The 24653-nt window shown below is 37.4% G+C and overlaps 1 protein-coding gene across 6 annotated transcripts in view; it reads right to left on the bottom strand.

Moving 5' to 3' along the window:
- Positions 1 to 24653, bottom strand: part of NBEA (neurobeachin) — a 651237-nt gene that overhangs the window by 99519 nt on the left and 527065 nt on the right. For all 6 annotated transcript variants that reach the window (XM_034665060.1, XM_034665062.1, XM_034665064.1 and 3 more), the window contains 3 exons: positions 15976 to 16093; positions 15279 to 15381; positions 9061 to 9176 (listed from right to left, as the gene is read on the bottom strand). In XM_034665060.1, coding sequence (XP_034520951.1) covers positions 9061 to 9176; positions 15279 to 15381; positions 15976 to 16093 — 337 coding nt within the window. The remainder of the gene's footprint in view (positions 1 to 9060; positions 9177 to 15278; positions 15382 to 15975; positions 16094 to 24653) is intronic.

The following is a 24653-nucleotide window of genomic DNA, read 5'->3' as shown; positions in this document are numbered from 1 at the left end:
AAATTTTTTTTTTTTTTTTTTTTGCAAAACTATGTTAGAATCTGATCATGGGTAACTTCCTAATTTCCATTTGAATTTATACAAAAGAGCAATTTCCCCAGTATTCAGTGATACGGATTTCATCTAGAATGCTTTAGCGCACACATCACACAGAGCATAAGAGTAACATAGATATGCATGCATACATTATCTTGTTTGGCATCAAGAATTGTCATTAAATGATACCTATTTTTTGTAGCAATTGGTAAATGTGGTTGTGAAGTAGGAAAAAACCAACAGTGATCCAAGGGAGAACTAAATCTGCTTTTACCAGTATCAGATCAAATTCATTCATTTCATAAACATCTTACAAGGTGACTATTTATCTGTTAATGATACGAATCTCTGCATCAACAGAATCATATATTGCTGCATCATCACAACAGAATGATATATTGCTTTAAATATGTAAATTGACAGAGGTAACAGATAGAAAGCAGGATGTTGCTTCCACGTTCCACTTCCTGGACTGAGGTGAGAGGCAGGTTAGGTTCCCCTTTGTTCTCCCCCTACAGCGCTCATGCGGACTCGGGTTGCCGCTGATACACATCGCTGTTTACTTGCCTGCTTCTCCATCACTCTGTAAACACGTGAATGTAGAGTCTAGGGCTTGTTTCGTTTTTAATCTCAAACATACCGTCTGCCTATAAAAGTTTGTTTAAGGAATGAATACAGAGGTGATAAAAATGGGATAAGATGAACCAAATTTTAGGTGAACAAATAGCCAGGTGAGAAAAGGAATTAAGATTGCAGGATAGTGTCTTTGGCGGACGAGGACTGCCTGGGGCAGAGTAGCATACATGAGAGAGAACGACACTGTGAGCATGCGTGTTAAGCTCGAAGGCAGTGTCTGCGGCCAGACGGCTCAGCCAATGAATGCACCTGTTTTATGTCCATAAGTCGACTGTGAAGAATCAGACTGATAAGAATAAACACAAATTCGGAACCTTTATTAACGTCTCGTGCACAAGAATGTTCCGCTAAAGCAGTATCACTGTAAAGCACCATGTGTAAAATACTAAAATTTGAAATGTGTTACTGACAGCTCACATATTATGTCAGCCTAGGACACCTGAGGACTCTCAGGAACTTTTTTTCTATATATGTATATATACAGAGTCCAATTGCCTAGGCAGAGGTATTTCTGGGATTCAAACTGGGCTTGTGGCATATTTAGGGCTCTGTCATTTTCTAGGTTACCATTATACTTAAAAATCTGTAGGCCTCAATGAAAAATAGCTATTCCAGTAAATGAGTGTATTTTTCTAGAATGATGTTGCTGTTATTCCTGTAACATATATTTATATTTATATTACTTATATAAATAAAATAGCTGAAAATTAGATACCATAATTGTTTTTAAATTTTCTGATAAGGTTTTATTCCATATATACTAAGGAAAAGAATTGTCAAAATAAAATAAATAAAAAGACAATTTATATTGACTTAGTACTTAAATGTATCATATAAATACAAACAGCATAAAAATAGAGACTACATTTGAAGACACCAGCCTTTTAATAGAAATGATTTTCTAATATAGGAAATAATATAATGGTATTTCTGGAAAACATGCAAAGAAAGAAACCATCGTCTTTAAAACAGACACACACAGAATTGATTGATGACAAGAGTTACAGCTTATGGCAACTGCTCTGTCCTTCATTTTTTGTAATTCATTTTTAATAATCAATGGAAGTTTCCTTCAAAATAAATCTTAACAAAAATTTAGCAACTTTTAAATTAGTAAAGCTGATAGCATCATTTAAATCCTAATAAATACAAGAAATTTTATAAATCAGTGTACTTACCTAGAGTCAAACCTCTTTCAATAAAAATTTTCATATAAAAGCCTTACTCTATGGATACTCAATATACAATTTTTTTAAATTATAAATGCACAATATCTTTAAAAATCACATGGATGAAAAAGAATAAGTAAAAGGTACTTTGGGATTTTTCATTCCTGAATTAGCATTGTTACTTAATTATTTTACTCAACATCTTTGTGAAAAGAACAAAAAAAAAATGACTGTTTACTAAATTAGCGAAAAAAGTGAAATATTTCCAAAGTAAAACCTGTTACTTGGAGGTACCTATTTATCAACTGTTCTGTTCTTTGTTACTTATGTTTTGTGTTTTTTTTTTTTTTTTTTTTTAGGATAATTGAAGTTTAGTAAATAACCTTGTGCTGTAATTGGTAGGGTTCTTTCCTTTTCCAGCAGTGGTAAGGGATGATTTTTTTTTTTTTTTACTAACTATGCTTATAAGGTTTTATCTTAGAAGATGAATATTAAATATTGCAAGCCTTTGACACTAATCTACTCAAACAATAAAAGTGAAGCACAGTAAATGAGATCTCAAAAACACTGGATATGTTTCTTCATTTAAAAAAAAACTTTTTAATTAAACCATCCAATTTAATGTTTTTATATGGCACTTTAGTTTTGAAGGTAAAGTGATCTAGAGACAGCTGACAAAGAAATTATAACTGCAATTCCTTGGTGAAAATGTTAATGACAGCAAAATATTGTTTAATTAGATGATCGCAGCATCTGGATTAACACTCTTTAAGAGCGATGTTCCTCTGCTTGTCTGCTTCTTCACACTTTACAGACATTTTGTCATCTCTAGGTCATTAGGAAAGAATTTTTAATGATTTTTCTAGAAGCAAGCAGTTCAAGTTACATCTAATTAGATGACAATAATAAGCCCAACACATGCAGTAGCTAAATATATACATAATTAACCAGGGAGGGCTTGTACATCACAGAGTAAAAAAGTGGAAAATGCTAAACAGGAGAAAAAGGTTGGGGTTGGGGAAGTGGTGCTGAATTCATTAGCTGATCATATGAAACACAACTTGAAAACCTTTAAAAAATTCTCAGACCTAACGGAATCATTTACACAAAGCTATGTTAGCAATCACTCTGCTATTTTCTTAAATGCAAGAATGCCAGATTTTAACGTCTTGTTCATGGTAGTATCAAATAAGGTATAAAATGAGGCGTAGGTTGTATCTTTCAGAACACAAGGAACAGAAATCAGGTCAAAGCCAGGACTTAGAGGTTGAAACCACATTTTTATTTGAACTCTAAACATCATTAAAATTCTTCTACATGTAAAAAAAAAAAAGAAAAAATTCTTCTACATAAATCTTTCAAAATTTAAGTTCTTTGAAAACAAAAAAAGCATGTTTCAAAAATAGTTACATAAATTATACCAGAGTCCTGAGCTAGACTTTCAAGCAGTTTTAAAAATCATGTCTTCCAAGAATATTTAATGGAATCAAAAAAGAAGGAACTGAACCTGTATGTGTACGAGGTTCCCAACGAGACAGCACACATGGAAAAAGAAAAAGGAGAAACACTACCAACATTGTTGAATGTGATGTCTAAACTGCCAGGCTTACGAGTGAGTTATTTTTTTAATTACTCTTTCCCATATTTCCAATTTTTTAAAATGAGTATTTATTAAATTTATAAGTAGAACAAACCATAGGACATGAAACACGTGTGGGCTTTTAGGTGTCTTTCAGAAACAGTATGTTTTCTGAATTTTTGATAAAATTCTTTTACCATATAAAGCTTTCTTTTTTTTTTTTTTTACAAAACTCACCTATATATAATAAAATGTGTATTTATATGCAGTTACACATATATACATATATCACATGAGGGTATAAAAAAATCTAATACTGCATTAATACTAAGACACTGGTGCTATATGCTTTATACAGAGTCTCATTTTTAAAAGTATCCAGAAAGGAGAACAGCAAAATTGGCCAATTATGACAGACCTTAAAAAAATGGAGAACAACAAATAGGGCATAAATGTACTTTGTATTTCGTGTTAAAATATTTTGGAGAAAAAAGGTAAGTCTGAGAGTGTAAGACAGGAACCAAAATTCTTTTTTACAGAAAATGTAGATTTACTAAGTCACATTAGCCTGTATTTTTAAAAATGTGAAGCCAAGAAAGATTGTTTCATCTTTCCAGATTCTCATTCTGTAACCCTTCTCTTTAATCAAGGAAATGTAAAGAGTATCTCATCTAGCAATTCTAGTAAATTCACATAATAGATCACACAATCAAGCAAAACACTCGCAAAGCCTAAGTATTAAATCAGTTCAATCTGAGGGGTATTTACTTGGCAAAACTTTTTTTTTTTTTTTCCTGTAGCGATCTTGTAATCTCATTAGAAAGATGAAACACAGACATAAAGTGCTAAGGCCACATTACCATAAGTGCCGACATGTGTGATACAGACAGCGCCACTGAAGATGTGAGTGCTACAGAAGATTAATACGATTATCTTTAGGTATGTCTTTTAAAGAATATCACCGTAGAGCTGTGGTTCTCAAGGGGCAGACCCTAGACCAGTGGCATCAGCATCACCCGGGGATTTGTTAGAAATGCAAATTCTTGAGCCCCACCTTCAATCTACTGAGTCAGAACCTGTGGGGATGGGGCCCAATGATCCGTGTTGGAGCAAGCCCCCCACGTGATTCTGGGAACCACGAGTATCCTGGACGCTAGGTTGGTGGCCATGTTGTGATATTGTGGCTGGTGGTAGGTACTCAGCTAAGTTCCTCCCCAGGAGTCACCACTGTTGGAGGAAAGCCCTCTGGACCAACGTCCGGTCTCCTTCTCAGGAGCCTGCTCTAGTGACAGCAGTGTGGAGGAGGTAACGAAGGCCTGGCCCCCTTGCTTCAAGGCAAGACACCTTCGAAGGCTTGTCCTAGCTCCTGGCTCCCTGTGGCACCTGCTGAGGCCTTTGCTACACCACCTTGGGGTTCAGTTTCTCTTTAGTGAAGCTTCTCTATGAAACCATCACCTAAATCTTCAATGCTGGTCCTCAATACACGATGGCACTCCTACTTACAGCTTCAGAATGATGGCCAGGGAAGAATTAGCAGGAATATATCCGGGAAGAGTACCTCAGGACATTTTCATTCGTGACTATTTTCAACTGTCCTTCTAATTCTGTATAAAGGTTCATGTTGCCTGGATCATCATTATTATAGACAAAATCCTTGAGGAGCTAACTCAACTCAAAGCTCACCTTTTCCACAAGGCTTCCCTTGAGAAGACTGGCTCATCCTCATCTCCCACTTCTGTAAACTTTTAGGACTGTTAATGTAACGTAACTGCATGCCCTCTTGTATGTTCTAAATGTCTTTATATGCAAATATTGTGCTGATAATTAGGTCTTAAATGGCTAGGGCAATGGTGCTTAAACTGCGCATGCATCAAAACCACCTAGAAGGCTTGCCGAAGTGCACGTTGCTGGGCCCCACTCCTGGGGTTTCTGATTCAGCAGGTTTGAGGAGGAGTCTGAGGATATGCACCTCTAATGAGTCCCCAAGTGACACTGATACTGCCAGTCAGGGGGCCACACTTGTCAACCACTGAACACACGGTGTTCACGTCACAGTGATTTCTACTTTTTCTGTAAGGACACTGTATATGGAGTCATGCAGCTCTCTCTCTCTCTCTCATTCTCTGTTTGCCAGACCTGCTGCCACTACTCTAATCCAGCTCATCACCCCACGTCTTCTTTCCTCTTGGAATGCCCTCTGTTTACTTTCTAGTGATTCTTTCTCATATTACAATTTCCAATTTAAGTGTTACCTATGAGAAGCTTTTCCTGATCTCTTAGTTATAAGTAATGCTGTCTAGATCTGTGCCTCCAAACGGCTCTGTATATTCTCCTGTTCTAACGATGATCACTTTCTCCTGGAATTGCTGGTGTGCACGGGTGTTTGCTGACTACACCATGATCTCTTCAGAGGCAGAAACCACACTTTCGTTTTCTCTGCACCAGAGTGTGTGTTCAGTAACTATTTACTAAAAAACTGAACAAATTGACTTCCTATCTGGAGACCTGTCAAACTCTCCTATCAACAGCTCTCCCCAGCTTTAGGCTATCTCATTTCTGATTCAGGCCATACACTGTTACCAGTTTAATTTTCCTAAAACTCCACACTGCATTCCCTTCTACTCCAAAATCACACTGACTCCTAAGAGTCTAAGATCAGGCTCTTTATAATCTGGCTCTTACTGATAGCTCCAATATTATCTCCTCTTATTATCTTGTTCCAGCCAAGATATGCTACTCATGTCCACTGAACACATCCCATATCCGACTGGCAGAAATTTGTAAAGCTCTGCTCTTTTTTCACTCCCCAGACAAACACATATTTAAAATTCCTCCACTCTGCTTAGCTCTCATAGCATTCATTATTTACAGCTCTTATTCAGCACTTAATATCAGCTCTTAAAATGCTCTATTATTTATGTATATTTCATTTACCCATCCAGTTGTAAGTGCTGTGTTCCTAGTCCCAATTTTATACTTCTTTTTATCCCACTGTCTACAGCAGACAGATTTTAATGTTTAGTTACAATCACTGTAAAGGAAAAGCCCAATAAATTCTTTTTAAAAAAGCCAGTGGCCTCTACCTTCTTTATGTCATCAAATAAAACAGACCGCAATGATTCAAAGGAGTAGAATGGCACATAAATATCCCTTCTGCATGCTCTGGCCCAGAAACCCAAAGACTGTCTCAATCAGGGAAAAAAAAAAAATGTCTGTATTGCTCAGGTGTAGCTTTCAGAAGGGATCACAATCCCCTGGATCTCTATCCAGACTGCAATCTTTCCAAGCTTGACAGAGAAAGAAACTCCCAGAAAGCAACAGGCATGCAGGGGGCAGTGGTTATAGGTGGTACTGTACCATACTGTGGGAAGTATCTGACATCACTAAAATGTAGTGCAAAAGGATGGACACCAGCAAAGTCCTTAAAAACAATGAACTAGACCACATTCTAACCAGAAAGACAGCAAGAATCCCATCTTAGAATAGCAGAACAGCTTATTATGAATGCCGGCTTGACTGGAAACTGAGTTGTGAGTGAGGTTTAGCCCCTCGTCTTCCAGTTTTACATATAACAGCTCCAAGTAGCTGGCACAGCCAAGGAAAAAATCATATGCCCATCTACGACATATGGCAGACAATGAGTATTGATAGATTTCTCAAGGATAACACAAAAGTCTAACACACCGAATATGCGAAAATACTGCAGAAGACCGGAAAGAACAAACACCATCCTAAAAATCAGGTAAAGATCCACATAGCTGAAAGTAATAAACTGCATTAGCAAGAAGAAAATTTTAATGGCATCTGAAATTCTTCATAATATGCAAAATATATGGACCCCAAAAAACAAGAGTTCAGTAAGAATACGGATTCTAGGTAGTAAATATCGACAGAGATAGGCAATGAATAAGGAGTAAATTGAGTTAAAGTTGATTCATTTTTGAGTTCAAAAATAAGACAAATATATTTTAGAGGGTTTTAAAAAGTTTAAACATATGTCTAGGAGAATTACTAACAAGATGACTACATTCTAAATCACTAACAAAGTGGGCAACAATGTATAAGGCTAAAGAAAAACAAAACAATGCAAAAAATAAGAAAACACTTTAAAAATAGTACAAAATGAGATGACAGAAGACCAAACATATCACTTATTATAACCGATGTGAACACATTAAATATGGTTACTGAAAGAGTAAAGTCCAAGATAGGGTTAAAACTTGAAATTCTGCCTATGCTGTAGGACAAAGTTGGCACATCTGAGATTTTACCTTTCTTCTCTTTGGCATTGAAGCTTCTTTCTGCTACATCACGCTGTTAGCTAATGAGGTTTTTACGTTTCAGATATTTAAGTCCACTCTACCTATCCATGTAAACGATATGTGCTAGTTAAACAGTATAACCCATTTCCTGTGTCTTTGAGGGAGTAAATAGGTTTCTTTAAGATATAAACATCATGTATACTGATATATATATATGAAATATGTCGTGTGTGTATACCTTGAAGTGTGTATATCTTCATATATGTGAAACTGTATGTATATAACAGAAACATGCATATAAAATACATACCAAAATTTAATTATGTAATAACCCTTTGGTTGTACCTCTAGTGTCCTATTAGCAAAGGCATTAACATTGCAATATGTTTTAAATGATTAAAGTGCAAAACCATTTCCGACAGCTCTTATCCCCTTTGTTCACAAATTGCGTTCTCTTGCCTATCTAATACATATCTGTATCACCCATATTTAGTATGTATATCCCTAAAGCATCCATATTCACACATACATGATCGATTTCAAGAGTGCTATTACACACTTATCCTTTTAAGCACTGATTCAGAGAACAGGGCTCTACATTCATGGTTCCGAGCCTTTATTCATAATAGAACAATAACCAAAGGGAAGCGTGTGTATTTATGTAGTTACTTCAATTCATCTGATTCCAAAAAGTTTTTGTAGAGCCTGATTTATAGAAATAAACTTTTTGTAATTCAACATGAATAAGGGCTTCTGGAGCTTAATTTAGGAAAAAAGAAAGAGATACTTAAATCTCATAAACATGTTTAACCACTGACAGCCCCCGATTTAGCAGAAAAACAAAGCCATTTCCTTCTTCTAATTTACAAGCATCGTACTGCTGAGGTTGATGGCAGTTACTCATCATTTAGAAATCCAATCTGATTTTATATTTTTATTTGAAGATTTTAAGAAAAAAAGATCCTGTAACCCAATCATGCCATAATCCAGGTGACATCTGTACTAGGCAGAATCCTGTTGTTATTCTCCTGTCTAGCTGCTATTGCTGAGAATGACAAAGTAGGGAAATTACATTTTCCCATTATTATTTCCAGACACTTTCTGGCAATGGTTTGTTGACTCTAATAAACCTTCAGACAAAGCTGTCAGCAAAGGAAATGGCAAAAGGAGAGCAAGGAAAAGCCTCTTCAACAACAAATGCATCTAAAACCTCAGTACCAGCTTGTAGAGTTTCTGATCACATTTAACGTGGGTGTTTCAATATTTATTCTAATGCTGCATTTGAATTCCAAGGAAAATGTGTATTCCATCAAGTCATATTACCAATGATTCTGATGAACACAAACGTAGTATGAAATTAAAGAATGAGCTGTCTTACCTGCTATTGTGTTAAGGAACATCAAATATTCGAAGTTTGAAATTTCCCTTCTTTGCCAACGCTGAGTCATGTTGGAAGATTTATAAAGCTGTCGAGGAGTGGCCAGTGATATCCTCCTAGCAATAAAGCAAAACCATAACAAATGTCGTCTCTTTTAACTCATGACTTTTAAAGATCAGTATTAACTAATACATTGGTTTAATACCAATCCATTTGAAGTAATTTATGGTTTATCCTTAGGGAAATTTAAAATACATTTTAATTGTAGATACTAGCAATCTTCGAAAATTCTACTTGGAAAAGATATATTTAGTGACTCAGGATAAACCAATAGGAAAACACCTATTTGTATAAGATGGCTGCAAATGGGTATTTTACAAGTCAACAAGAACAAAAAAGTAAAACTACACTCAAGATAAGTAGCTTTTAAAGAATACAGCAAATCTTTTCCATGCTCATAAGCTAAGCAGGTATATAGGTAGGCAGGTACCATCTTGCAAGCATTTGACTGAAGCTTCATATCATAATGGCTGCTGCTGAGCCTTCCATCCCTGCCCCCACACAGAGTGTGCATCTGTGTACAGCCTTACCCACACCACACATAGCCCTCTCATGATAAAAAAAAAAAACAAGCTGGGAACTTTGAAAACTTATGAATTCAGAAGAAGGGACACGGGAATAGCTTAAGGAAATAAAATCAGGACAATACGCGTAAATGAAGAACCTTTTGAGGTTCATTGAGTTTATCTAAAAAATAATGAAAGGGAGCTGTATTTTAAAAGTATGATAAAGCTACTGAGTTTCTAGAATGATCACTACCTACGAACAAGGTTCCCAAACTTTTTCAAATCATACTACCCTTGGTGTGTCAGGGATTTTTCATGTTGTCCCTAGGCTGAGAGAAATAGCTAACAGTTCTGTTTATTAAGTTGTTAGACCTAAATAATACTTAAGTCTTAATAACTTAGTAGCTATTTGAAAATACTCCTAAACTGAAAGAAAAACAGCATTGTTACTTCCATCTTAAATAACCAAGTTTACTTACTAAAGGGACGTGTGCACCTGCTGGACACTGTAGTTTCTTAAGCCTTGGGGTCATACCTGGCCCCACCACTTGCATCTGTTTCACACTGCAGCTCTTGTTTCTTATCATAGCAACTCCCAAAAACTAGTTCCACAAAGCTAAGACGTCACTGAAAAGAATGCAGCACTATCTAATGTTGAAACACAGAACTAACTCAGCTAATAGTCTGGGCACTGACAGATGTTGCTCTGTCTTCTGTGTTTCCCTGAAAAGGATGAATTGCCCTGCAGCACCCTGTGAATTCACTGTGACATCCCAGGGTTCCTTGACACTCCGTTTGGGAACTGCAGACTTAAGACCATTTCTGTTTCATATATTACTTCAAATTTTTCTGTTCACATGGAATCCTAATAGGTACTGTCTTTGTACATAGTAGGAGCTAAAATATGGGTTAGTTGAGGAAAAGGAGGGAGGCAGGAAGGATGAAAGGAACTTGTTATCCCAAATTCAAATCTGAATTAAGAGTTTCAGACTGATAAGGTGTAACTCAATGTTTAAATATTAACATTTTTGAGGAACTTTCCTAGCAACATATTTTGACTTGTACTGACCCCAAAGGAAGCATGTGAGGCCAATGATTCACTTCAGTGCAATGGTAGATGGTATGCATGCTTCGTATTCCAATTCTAAAATTCAGTACATTTCTCAATTAATTTGTAATAGATTTTCACAGTGCTTCCAGATTTTGATCCATACTGGTACCAATATTCAAAATTTTCCCAGGTCTACTTCCACTTACCCAACTATTTTATGTTATAATTTTTAGACCTGATCTGGACGTTGTCGTGGCAACGTGATAAACTAGTCTCTGAATCATCAAGGAATCAATAAACTATGCTTAGTCTAATTTTCATTGTGCTACTATTATAATCATATGCCTGGTTTAATTTGCATGGTATTACTATTATAATCATATTCTCACTATTCTGACTAAAATTTTTACCTGCGGCATGCTCAGGTAAGTCTGCTAAAAGCAAAGTATATAATAAAATTTTGAATTCCTTTGTTGACATTTTGAACCCAAACGATTTAAGAAGAAAATTGCTGATCTGGAAATAATTCTGACCATCAAAAACACCCCCAGACCAAAAATCAAACAAATCCTACAAGTATAAATAATGGTTATCATGGGAGAACGTTACCATGTCACTCTTAGAGTATGTGGGAGTGAAGAAAAATGCAGCCATGGGAAATGAACTCAGAAAAGCTGATTATAAGCAGGTCCAGAGAAAGGATCAGCTTTTCCTATTTACTGCTCCGTCTTTCCCAATATAAACTCATTGAGAGCAGGAACCTTGTTTTACTTACTGCTATATGCTTAGCATTTAGCAATGCTTAGTAAATAATGGGGTCTCAATAAGTACATACTACATGACTTGAATTACTGGTCACCCTAAAAGAAAAAAATGGCTGAAGAGAGATGTGATGATAAAAAATTAAATAATTCAATCACATGAAGAAGAAAAATGGGAAACAGTAAATCAACACGGCTTTCCAAAATAACCCATAAAACTTTAGATACTAGAATGGGGATGGTTGGTATGTATCTGGGCTATAGTAGGATGCTTTTAGAAGCAGGGGATAAGGTGAAGACAAAATTGCCCTCTGAGAACAAAAACTATTAAGCACCGTAGCAAAAGGTGACCATTTAAAGTCACCAACCCGATGGATACAACCAGGTGTATCCTTAGTAAGTGAGGAATCTGATTAAATTCACAGCTAATTGATTGTACTGACTATCTGACTAGAAAAATACATTGACCAAACACTGATAGTCAGCAAGGAATCTAGAATATGGGCATGTTTTTGCCAGTATTTTTCCATCATCGTGCAGGGGTGAAGGTGTTGTTCTTATGGCTAATGTGGGAAACTGTGACAGATGACACAGGATAGAAATTGAGAGTGAGCTATGATCTTGGGCAAGATAAGTAACTTATCTAAATCAAAATTTTCTTCTCTGTAAAATGGGATAATAATCACATTGTTTTAGGAATGTGGTTGTTTTAAGAATTAAGGGTAGAGAGCTCCCTTTTGCCATGTGAGGACACAGGGAGAAGATGGCCATTTATGAACCAGGAAGCAGGTTCTAGTCAGACCCCAGATTTGCTGGCATCTTGATCTTAGATTTACTAGCCTCCAGAATTTCAAGACATTAGTTTTTGTTGTTTGTAAGCCAAAAATAAGTAAACAAATAAATAAATCAAGGAAATAATGCTTATAAACTAAAACAAAGTATAGTCCCCAGCACAGGGGATGTTCTCAATAAATGATAGCTATGGATATTAGTTAATTAAAGAGGCATTCATTAGGCTATGCTGGCATAATTTAATGGATATATTCCTTTTGTTCTAAAAGAACAAAGCAACAATCTGATTTGTATTGTGATCTCTTTGGTGGGCTTGCCCAAGAAGTGGCTTAAATGATATGCAAATTCAATTATTCTAGCAGTACACCTGCCTTTGAATTCGGTAAATTTTTTTTTTTTTTTGTTTAAGAATCTTATGGATTTAGCTTAGTGTAAATTCCCTAGAGTTTGATAAGCTCTCCTTAAACTGATAAAACCCAGTGTCAAGAAAACAAAGCAGAGAATGAAGCCCTTGGTGATTCTACCATGATACTCTCAGCTGGAAGGCTTCCACTGGTAGAATCCAGACATGGTTCCCTTCTCTTTGACAAATCTCTAAACATAACAGGACCTTACATGCCACACACACATGTGTTTATGGGAGCCTGTGCATAGCTCTATTTACCTACCCTCCTACCCACATCCCTACTTATTTATATCTGTGTATACATGTTGCATGCATAAGTACAGCATGTATGTCTTTATAGGTTACAAAATGTTTTCACTTTATGATCTCACAACATTCATAAGAGATCTCTTTTCAAAGATACTGTCTCCATTTTACAGCAGATGAAAGTGTCATTCCTCTTGCCCAGCGTTCTTCTTTCTTTCCACTAATACGTATTGAGTTCCTACTAAGTACCAGGTTCTGTTACCATTACCCAGCCAGTAAGTGGCCAGTCTAAGCCTAGATTCAATGTTTCTCCTACCCCCATCTGCTGCTTCCAAGGCTAGATATCACAGGAAATACATAAAAGTGGACTTCTGAGAATATCATTAGGAAACTAGGAATGAGTTGAGCCTTTGTGGGGGGGGAAACAAAGGACTAGAGGGTTTTAAGATAGGAATGGTTGTTTGAAGCAATAGCAAACCCCAAACTATTAAACATCTATTTTGTTTCCAGTTTTACTATCAAGAAGGATAATCTTCCAACACCCAAAGGGACACCAAAGGTGGTTAAAAGGGAAATAATACTCAGATAAGGGAGAGAGTAAAAGAGCTTCTGGTTGTTTTAAATGCACCCGGGTCCAGACTAGTCCAAAACTACTGAAGGAACTTATACACGTCATTGAGAAGCCCTTATTGGTAATCTCTGAAGAATCATGATCATTGAGAAAGATATCGGGAGGCAGAAGATCATTTTTAAAAAAGGAAAAAGTGAAACCTATTTGTTAGTTCTTAATGTCAATTCCTGGAAAAACTCTTGCATTGATGATTAAACAAACAGTTTGTAAGCACTTGGGAAAGGAAGCAGTGATTACATGAGTCAGCTTTGATTCAGTAAGAACAAGTCTTGCAAAACTAACCTCATTTCCTTTTTTTTTTTGATAGATTAAATGTATTTTTCCTTTGACCTGTGTTCTACAGAAGTACTTCTTCATTATCCACTAATGTCTTAATTTAATCTTGTCATTCTACTAGTAAATAGCCTGAGCATGTTCATACATGTCAGTGAACTGGTCTTACACTGTAAGCTTAACACGGGAGCAGATGCACCGCGACACAAGCTAACTCCAGCTGAGAAGCACCTAAAAAACACCTCGGCAGTTAGGCACTGTGCTGGGTGCTGTAGACGACAAGATAAAAAAGACACAGTCCCTGTCTTTTAAATGTCCGTAGCCTATTTAAGGGAAGACGGACAAAGATTAGCTTTCCTTTCCCTCCACGCAGAGCTCTGCAATAATGCCCACGGACACAGCGGCCCAGGTAGAAGACACTGTTGTTTGTCCAAAGCTGGTTTCTTGCTTTCTTGCCACCAGAAAACCTATTTTGTTCAAGTAGGAGGTGGCAAGGAGTTCAGAGGTATAGTTTACCCCGAGTTTTACAAGAGGATGATTGGCCTACGCCAGTAAACTCACTCCGCTTTGGCAGTGACTGTTCCAAGGACAGGAAGGTGACCCCATTCAGGCCAAAGGGACTTGAGATAAAGACTGCGGGAGGCATCTGACAAATATATTCTTTCCTAAAAATGTAGAAGCTCGAGGAGAAATCCTTTGTGTCTTTTTCCCACCTAATGCAGTTGGTGAAACTGTGGTGTCTGGAGCACTAGTGGTGATTTTGTGAACATGAGGTCAACTGAGGGTCCTGATATCATTGAACTTCTGAGGCAGTACTGGCAACTCCTTAACTCCAGACCTTTATAGAATAAGACTCAAACGGCGAAACACCCTTTTGTTTAAGCCACTTTTAGACAGGTATTCTGTTACTTGGAGCCAGAAACTGACTAACTGAATTGGGTGATACACATAATTACTGACAGTGTCATCTATTAGATCAGTATCTTTCAATAAAGTAAGATTTCAAATGATATTTTAAAATAATAGGATGAAAGATTTAGGAAATGGTTAAAACCACATCATCATTCATGACTATTAATCTCAATAAATTCTAAGAGTTTTATCATTTTCATGAAGAAGCATCTATACATAGCATTTACAAAAACAACTTATATGTGACTATACAACAATTAATCACAAATATCATGAGGCTTTAGGTATGTTTTTTTGTAAGATCTTAAGCAAAAAAGTCTTAATTATATGTTAGCTATGATATGCAATCAACTTTTTTATTTCTTCATTTATATATGTGTTAAAGAAAACTATACACAAACCATTCTGTCATTCTTAAAATAGCTGCTTTCATAACCTCTTTCCCTACAAATGGCTTGCAGAGAAAGAAAATTCCTTGGTTCTCAAAATAATTTTAACATAAACCTTATTAATACGTCTGTCATATTGAGATTAAAATATGTTAACAAACCATAGATAATGTGTAATATGATATAATTACCTGGCTTGTGGCAAACCATAGCTGGTCCCTACTCCAACCCGAGGCAAGCTATAGACAACTTTTTTTACTGTTGCTTGATCAGGGAAATTAAACATAACCGAGGCTGTGGTAAGAAGAAAAAACACAATTTAGAAAACCACAGGAGAGAGCTAACCATCAATTTTAGAAATCATTTTCAAGTGCCTATCATGATTTATTTGTAAAGGTAATGAATCTTCATGGAAAATCAGCTTTCTGTATAATTATTTTTTTAGAACAAAGTAATAAAATTAAACATTAAAAAATAAACATTTTTATTTTGTTGAAAAAAATTTTTTATAATAATTTTTTATTATATTATGTTAGTCACAATACAGTACATCCCTAGTTTTTGATGTAAAGTTCGATGATTCATTACTCGCGTATAACACCCAGTGCACCATGCAATACGTGCCCTCCTTACTACCCATCACTAGCCTATCCCATTCCCCCACCCCCGTCCCCTCTGAAGCCCTCAGTTTGTTTCCCAGAGTCCATAACTTTATCCATGAGAAATCTAGGACGAACATTTTCAAACAAATTAATTATTATTTTTGTTTTAGTGAGGGCATATCAAAGAGAGAAATACAGCAGGGGAAAATGAAGATTATCACACCATGCAAATAAATAACAACCAAATAGGAGCACATTTCCTTTACAAATATTTAAGGGGCCTTACTTCGGTTTGCCATAAATACTTCCAAAGCAGTGTTTTGTAGAAGATAACGTCTTGAAAATACAGCTCGTATCTCGCTGAACATCCATTTTCCATGAAGTCCTTCAGTGTACGCAAGAACCTAAAATAAATAGTTTAAAGGGAAGTGTCAATCAGTGAAGACTTAGTCTGACAATATCTTAGTGCTGTAAAAAAGTCAGTAAATTAGGGATTATCTTCCTGAATTCATGATAGATCACAACATTTGATTCTGTATACAGTATTTGCAAAATTTCTACCTTTCTAAATTTTCTTAGTTGCCTCATGAAGAAATGAAGGAACAGAAAAATTGTATGTTCTAAATGACCCTGTGACTTAAAACAGAAAATATAGTTTTTTGGTCTTGTATATAATTAGTTGGACAAGGTAACCTGACATATGCTGTTGGTTCTTTTCCAACTTTCCTTTTCTTTCTTTTTCCTTGCTTAATAGAAGCCCAGTTAGCCCTAGTGTCCATGTGGTCAACACCAGGTAATGGATCATGATTGGTCTAAGGCAGGGGTAGCAAATATTTTTGGTAAAAAAACAAATAGCAAATATTCTTAGACTTTAAAGGCCACATGGTCCCTATCACAACTACTCAACTTTGCCATTATAGAGTGAAAGCAGTCATAGACAATGTAGAAATGAATGGGTGTGGCTGTGTTCCAATAAAACTTTATTTATAACAATGGGGGTGGCCTGAATTCTGTCCTGGGGCCAATCTGGCTGATCCATAAGCCAATCATAGCGGAGATAGTCCTTGCTTTCTCAAATTCCCTTGAAACTAGGGGTGAGGACATTTGACTGAGGACTGGCTAATGAGAACAAAACCAGAGCCAGTTGGGGATGTATCAGCTGATAAAATGAGGTATTCGTAGCTGGCACACTCCTTTTTCCTTCTTTCTTGAGTGGAAATGTAATGGCAGAAACTGTAACAGCCACTGTATAACCATGAGAGGAAGGCCAAGGGACTTGCAGAGAGGTTGGCCTGAATACTGAGTTAGCGAAAGAATCTCAGCAGCCATCATATCTGCGCTTCGTGCTCCATGATATCGGTAAGTCCATACTTGATCAAGGCACGCAGGCAAATGTGCAACAAGTGCATTCCCTCCTGATACGCCAACGCACGTTAACAATACAAGACACGTTTCTACTTGCATTAATATACTCTGTATAATCTACTACATTTATATTTGCTTTGTTGAAATCAAAACTGGTTGAATTCTACATGCATGATATTCCTTAAGCTTTGCAAACAAGTTATGAATTCCCTTTTCACATTTCTTTTCTCTAGGAAAAAAATATGATCCTTTAGTGTTGTATATTTTGAAAATTCCATTTTCTAACTCCTTAATTCAGTTTTTGTCTTTCCCTCGATGCTAGAAAGTTTTTGGAGGCAGTCAGACATCTATTTAAATCCTGAGACGTTTTGGAGCCAGACTCCTATTGCAATCTTGGCTCTGCTGTGTAGCAGTTATAGGACCTTGGAAAAATTATTTAACTCCATCTGATTTTCATCATCTGAAAAAAGTGATAATAATACTATTACTGGTTTGTCTAAGCAGAGACAAGAACCTTAAGTGCATGGCCTTAGTTATTATTTAGGTCCTGTTTATAAGTTTATATGTCTTCATTGTTGAGCATAAAGCAACAACTGTTGTTTTGACTTCTAAATGTAAAACTATACATTTCACAAGAGGGTTATACTGCCTTGCCACAATTTATTTTCAATAAATTCTTAGTTTGGTGCAATGTTCTCCAGACTTGAATTTCACAGACTAGTGTAATTTTTTTTTAATGGAAAGAGTACTGACAGAAGATTGATAACTTTTTTTGTCAAGTAGGGAAAATTTTAAGACAAATAAGACAGCCAAAACAACAAAAACAATATTCCACATGACCATTACTTCGCTAAAAAATATAAACTATTGAGGTCATTTGAAAACCCAAACAGTACGACGAGTATCATCCCAGAAACCTTTTCATGAAAGCTGTGTTGGCACCCTTCTAGGAAAGCCGCTGTGCCAGGAGGATGGAGACAAAAAGAGACAGACAGACGCACACACACACACCTCACTCATGTGTTTACTTATTTTTCTCTTTGGGAATGATGTGATGCATCTTTGGTCAAGTATTCCTTTCCGTTATTTTCCTCCTGGCAGGCAGGTAGTTCACAAACACATAGGAGTTAGTCTGACTCCTTAAGTGCTCCCTGTAAGACGGTCTCACCAACTTTGCTGATTATTACTTCACGGTTTTCCAGCCCCAACTTCACCCTTAACTGCTTGTTCTGTGAAAATGAATCCGTACCCTTTATTTCTGCTTTGCTAACAGGCGTGATGTTAAGCTTTGTCCGGACAGGACACTGAGGAGACACCACATGTGGGAAGAACGGGTTCTCCTTCCTGGTGCTGGCGGGCTCACTCCACGGCTTCCTGCGGAAACTGGGGCTGCTGCAGGGCGGCCCCTGCAGGGTGTGATGGCCAACAGCACCCAGTGACGGGAAGGCTTTTCCAGGACTTCGCCCTGCCCCAGGCAGTTTTGTAGCAGAGTGCCTCTGGTGAGAACCACTCCCAGGAAGTTTCAATGACTCCCTAGGGGGTAGATTTGTGGAACCTTCTAGAGGACAGAACTCCAGAAAGTACCCCCAGCAGAGCACCAGAGTGACTTCTCCATCCTTCAGTGAGCTACACCCCAGCCTTCCCCAGTGAGGCCTGGGGGGTCTTCCCTGGGTTCAGTGACAGCTCTAAGGGTGGGGGCTCTCCTTTCCAATACTCTTTTTATAATCCTTAGAATTCTTTTTGCTTCTTACTAACCATTCCCTGTTACTCTAATCGTCTGGTATAATTTATGTTATAATTATTCATACTACACTTTCCCTGTTTAAGTTGCTATGTGGTTTTTCTCTCCCAATGGATCTGGACTGATAGACAAACTCAATCAATTCTCCCTCCAGCTGGGGCCACGACACTCCTTAGGGGCCCTCAGGAGCAAGAAAAAAAGGAAACTGAGATAATCAGAGGAAGTCAGCCAAGCCTAGAGGCAAGGAGTAAAAGGAGAGAGAATAAAACTAAATGAAAATTATTTTGCTAGTAGGTAGTAGTACACAGCTCAGGAAGCAAATTCCAGAAGACAGAGCCAAGGTACAAAGCTATTTTGGGCAAGGGCAGAATCATCTGAATAAGTGTACAGCCCTTACCAAAGGGGCTGTAGGAAGGAAAATCATTTATATACGTAACTACTTACAACTTTATTTAAAAAAAAAATCTTCCTAATTACTTTACAGTAACCTATGTTATATTTAAGCTTTTGAAATCCTTAAGATAAAAGATAATGCCCTAAACTGGTCATAATTCCCTGCCAGGAAATCCACAAGAGCCTAGAGTCCTCTTCTTTTTTTTAAAACAAACCACCTCCCGCTTTCCCTTCTTTTCATTCCCTTCAAAATTGCATATGCAATAAAACTCTCCTAAAATATTTTATTTAAACATTTTTTATATCCTCTCTTGTGAGGGGATGCCTTTCCTGGCACCCAGTGCAGAATCACCGGAACTAACCTCTACTGTCTCTTCTACTGTATCACTTTATTTTAATTCTGTGCAGGGCACTTATTTATTTTCTTGTTTCTTTTTTCTCTGTCCTCCCCCAGTGAGGTGAACCTTTTCTGAGAACACGACCCTGTCTGTCGCATTTGCTGCTCAGTACACAGTGCCTAAAACAGTGCCTGGTGTATATGTGCTCCATACACAATTGTTTGTTGAATAAATCACTAACAGAATTGAACAGAGAGAATAAATATGGGGAAGGCTACAAAGAAATCTTACAACATGTGGGCATTTCCGACTCCTTGGCTGGATTAGAAAAAGCTTTCTAATTTGGCCCTCAGACGTCTCATGTTTGCTATCTTAATGGCGGAGCCCCATCTCTCCCGACTTTAGATTTAATTAAGTCCTGAAAAAACGAACTAGGATAACTGGTTTCTCTTCTGTGGTAGTCTAATTTTCACCCTTGGCGAACTCTAGACTCAGTTACGCCCCATCCTGAAAGACCATGCCCCCTCACAAAAAAGGAGCCCTTCACGCTAGAGGGGTTAGAGAAGGTCTTTAGGCTACAGTATTTTGACTTTTATAGTCTGACATCTCTCACTTAGAAAGAAAAATGTATACTGAGGCACGTCACAGAATATTATTTGGCATCAGTTTTATTTCTGGTAAGTAACTGAACATTTTTTGTAGTGAAATTCATACAGACAGGATGGAAAATAAAATGTAAGCAATGATGAACTGCTGAGATAAAACACTGGCATTCAGGTAACTTTTGTGATTGCCATGGGTGCCTTAGACTACACCACGATCTCCTTTACTCTCCCCTGCTCCTGGGCAACGAGAAAACCCCCCCACTCAGCCGGGGGTACCCTAGTGCGACTTGCCGACACCTGCTGGGCGGTCCGCGGAAGCCCCGGTAGAAGGTCCTGAGGCTGGAGGCACAATGACCCGTTAGGATACTACTTCCGGCAGGTGATGAGGGGCTTAATCGGTTTGTATGTACTTCAGAAATGTAAAGTAATATCATTTATAGTTGGTTAAATATTGAGTTTATGGCACGTTTCTATAAAAACCTGGGCCTCGAGCCCGGGTCTGAAATATGACCTCATACTCTAAAACTGTATTTAATTTATACTTTTACTGGTTACATTATGTTCCGTAAGTTTCAGAACCTGCCATAGCAACTCTGGAAGTCTGTTTTTCATCTACACCACCCCTGTTTTTCTGTACCATGGATGTACTTTCATCTATGTTTGAGGTTTGTGGCTTTTGTTCTCTTTCTTAAGTCAACCTTCCTATATCATCTGGTCGGTCCCTGCCTACTTCTCCAAATTATTTAATGTACTATGAAACCCAATCAACAAACGCTAACTACCGCAATTCAGTTTCGTTTTCTGAAAATCGAGTAATAATTTTTAGGACATTATATAAGTCATAAACAAGAATATGAAAGCATCTCGATCCCAAATCTTAGGGGGCTTTGTGATTTTCTTAAGTGACCCTTGAACTGTTTTGAGCCACCTGCTTACAATCCAAAAGAAATGAAGGGAGAAAGGGTTCGTGCTGGCCTCACACCCTGAGGTCTGCTCTTCTCACTTATGAACTGAAGCACGCAGGAAGCAATATAAAACAAATGTAATAGAGACCCCTTGTAAGCCATCTCACCCAAATGTGTGCTTAACACAGATTATTTGATGATCCTGTTGAAGAAAAATTGGCTTGCTGTGCACTCATGTGTATCAGACATGTATATGTTGTCAGAAACACGTATAGGGCTGTCAAACCAGTTTTATCTTTTTTTCCCCTTTTTAAGGCAGCAATACCGTGCAACCTAAAAACGTACTTGTTTAGTGATATCTTTGCTGATCTCAAATCATCGAACACATCTGTTAGAACAAGTATTACAAATACTTTCTTTTTTGAATATGCAAGGTCTGAATTTTGCTGTAGGTTGTATTTTCTGTTAAGAATTGATGAAAACGTTGTGGAAGGCTGGATAGACATGCCCTTTTCAGCGTTCATGAGGTCGTCATATTTACCCGACTGGTGCTTGCAGCTTAATTAAAGGGGTTTAGTACAATGTAAAGTTCCAAGTCCCCATTACTTTAATAATTCCATATACGTGTTCAGTGATTTGGGATATAACAAATATATTCAAGAGGGAATAGTTCAAAAGTAATTTCAGGTTTACATTCATATGTGATGGTGCATGTTCTTTTCCCATCTGCCAGCTGAACGGAGAGAATTCTAAGGCCTGGAAGGAAAGCCGCACCCCAAGATGGAGGAAGCTTGGTTTCCACAACCACCCTGTGCAAGATCATCTCTGACTGCTGACTGCTGTGGTGGCACAGGGGTGAGGATGTAGGGAGCAGCAGAGACAGCCAGACGGCTGACACTCTCCCCTCTGTTCCCACCACATTGTCTTCGTGATGCTATTTCCTCGCTAAAGGCATGGAGAAGTATGAGCTATGTAAGAAATAATTAGACGTGCATGGAAGGACTGACAGAGAAACACAATGGAACAGCCTCTTCTAAACGGGCAATGCAGTAGCTTTCCAAAAGAGAAGTTAGGTACACATAATTTACAGAATAAATGGCCGGATCCTCAGATTTTTTTTTTTTAAGATTTTATTTATTCATTTATTTGAGAGAGAGTGAGTGAGAGAGAGGAGAGAGAGAGAGCACAAGCAGGGGAAGGGAGAGGGAGAAGCAGACTCCCCACAGGGAGCAGGGAGCCTGACAGGACCCCAGGACCCTGGGATCATGACCTGAGCTGAAGGCACTTAACCCACTGAGCCACCCAGGTGCCCTCAGATCCTCAACTTCTTAAAATCTATCTGGCTAAGACTGAACTTCCGAGGGAAGCACAGGTTCTCTTACTCATATCTTTTTCCCATTGCCCTTTTCCTATTAAAAAAAAAAATTGGGGGGAGGAGGCTCTCAATGGTGTATTGCCTGGGGTATGAGATCTGTTGAGGAGGGAGGAGCCTCGAATAAGGGACAAGTCAAAATAGCGACAGAGATGTTAAAAAGTGGATGTCCTCAATGACTAGATTAAAAAAAAATCCTTTTGCGAATCACATGGTTTCTTAAATCACTTTGAAAGACTGAAGTTGGATCTGAGCTGACAATGGAGAGATAATTAAAGATAATTTTTGATTATAGATCACTGAGTGATTTTTAGCATACAACTTAGAAGTGGTACAAAAAATTGTTAACACTACTATAATAAAACTTCAATATCCTATTGATTTATGTGAACAAGATTTTTCAACATATCTACAAAAAAGAAAGCTAGGAGGAGCTGTAATATTGATCCTTGTATTGTCCTAGAAATATTCATATGTGGATATATTAACCATTCGTCTCATTAAGAGATTAATTTCCCATAGCATTTTTTGTGTTTAATAATTATTTTTCAAAGTTCATAATATATTTATGTTCTTGTCTGATTGTAAGCTGATGTCATTTATAATAATAATTATTCCTGAATAAAAGTGCTAAATACTTAAAATTTTACAGTCTTAGGAATTAAAAAAATTAAAACTTTAATTCATAAATGTATATACTTTTTGCAGATTAGTATAATATAGTGAGCAATAAAAGACTTTCAAGAATAAAATATCTTTTTTTTTAAAGACTTTATTTATTTATTTGACAGAGACAGCCAGCGAGAGCGGGAACACAAGCAGGGGGAGTGGGAGAGGAAGAGGCAGGCTCCCAGCGGAGAAGACTGATATGGGGCTCCATCCCAGAACGCTGGGATCACTCCCTGAGCTGAAGGCAGATGCTTAAGGACTGCACCACCCAGGCGCCCCAAGAATAAAATATCTTAGATAAATTTTAGGGAGGGAATCAAATGGAAATATGAGTTTAAAGAGAAAGAGGAATTACATAAAATGTCCATTTGAAAAAAGATTATTAGTGTATTTTAACCAACTGAGCCACCCAGGCGCCCCTTATTATTGGTGTATTTTAAAATGGGTGATGACAGTAATCAAATCCTTATTCTATTGGGTATATTTGATTCTATTGAATCCTTCTGAAAAGTGACTGTGTGAACCAGACTAACCATCTTGTAGAAATCCCCCAGGATGACCTTTCTGTCACCTGAAACCTTCTTGAGCAGAGCCCCCCACCCACATTCTTTCCTTTTGTTTAACCACACCCTTAAATACACTCTCGGGGGGCATAGCATTCTTGATCTGCACTGGAGACAGGACTACACACACACCCCTATTCTTAAAGGTTCTCCTCCTGGGTGGTCCCTCACCATGTACTCCCAGCCTCTAGGGCTATAAAAACAGGCCTTAAAAGGGCTGTGGGGTTGCGGGAGCTCTCTACTCCTCTCGTAGCAGCCCTACCTCTCCATAGGTTTCCTCAATCAACCGTTTCTCATCAAGCTGGACTTGTTGGCCTTTTTCTTCAGTCTTATGGCTTCTTTGGCCTTTGGAAGTCACTTAGCATCTATCTCCCTTTCATGGAACAGTGATATAACAATTTGCTTTAAAATATCAGTATTTGGAACATGAGGTTATTATGTCTTTTAAAATGTTTGAACTTATGAAAAAATTTAGATGTAAACTTAAAAAAGAGCAGGGTGTTTTTTAATATTGAGCTAGAGTTGACACACAATATTAGGTGGTATATAGTTTTATGAAATTTTTTTTACAGAATAGATTAAAAAAAAAAAAAAGTTAGGGGACAATTGTGAAAGACCAGCCTCACACGATAAAGAAATCCTCAAAGAGCTGATGGAAGAGTCTCACTTTAGCCTCTTGTCCAATGAATAATGAATACAATCATTGGAATAAAACTGTCAAGGGCAGCCACCATAATCAGTAAAATCTAATGCAGACTGAAACACTGATCACGGAATCAAATCTTCTTGTGAATTTTTTCCTGATGAACATAAACAATTGGGTGATACAAAGTTGAAGATGGGGCAAACTGTAAATGGCTTAACTTTAAAGTAAGCAAAAATGCTGAAGAAATGAAGCTGGCAAAATGAGGGTTTACAGAAAATATACTCTCAATGAAAATGAAATAATAGATACTATTCCTGCTATATGTCTGAGGTTAAATATTCATAAACACAGATATTATCGGTATGTG

The sequence above is a fragment of the Ailuropoda melanoleuca genome, chromosome 7 (assembly GCF_002007445.2).
Source record: "Ailuropoda melanoleuca isolate Jingjing chromosome 7, ASM200744v2, whole genome shotgun sequence".
In the NCBI taxonomy this organism is placed as follows: Eukaryota; Metazoa; Chordata; class Mammalia; order Carnivora; family Ursidae; genus Ailuropoda; species Ailuropoda melanoleuca.
This window is presented reverse-complemented; position numbering and strand designations above follow the sequence as displayed.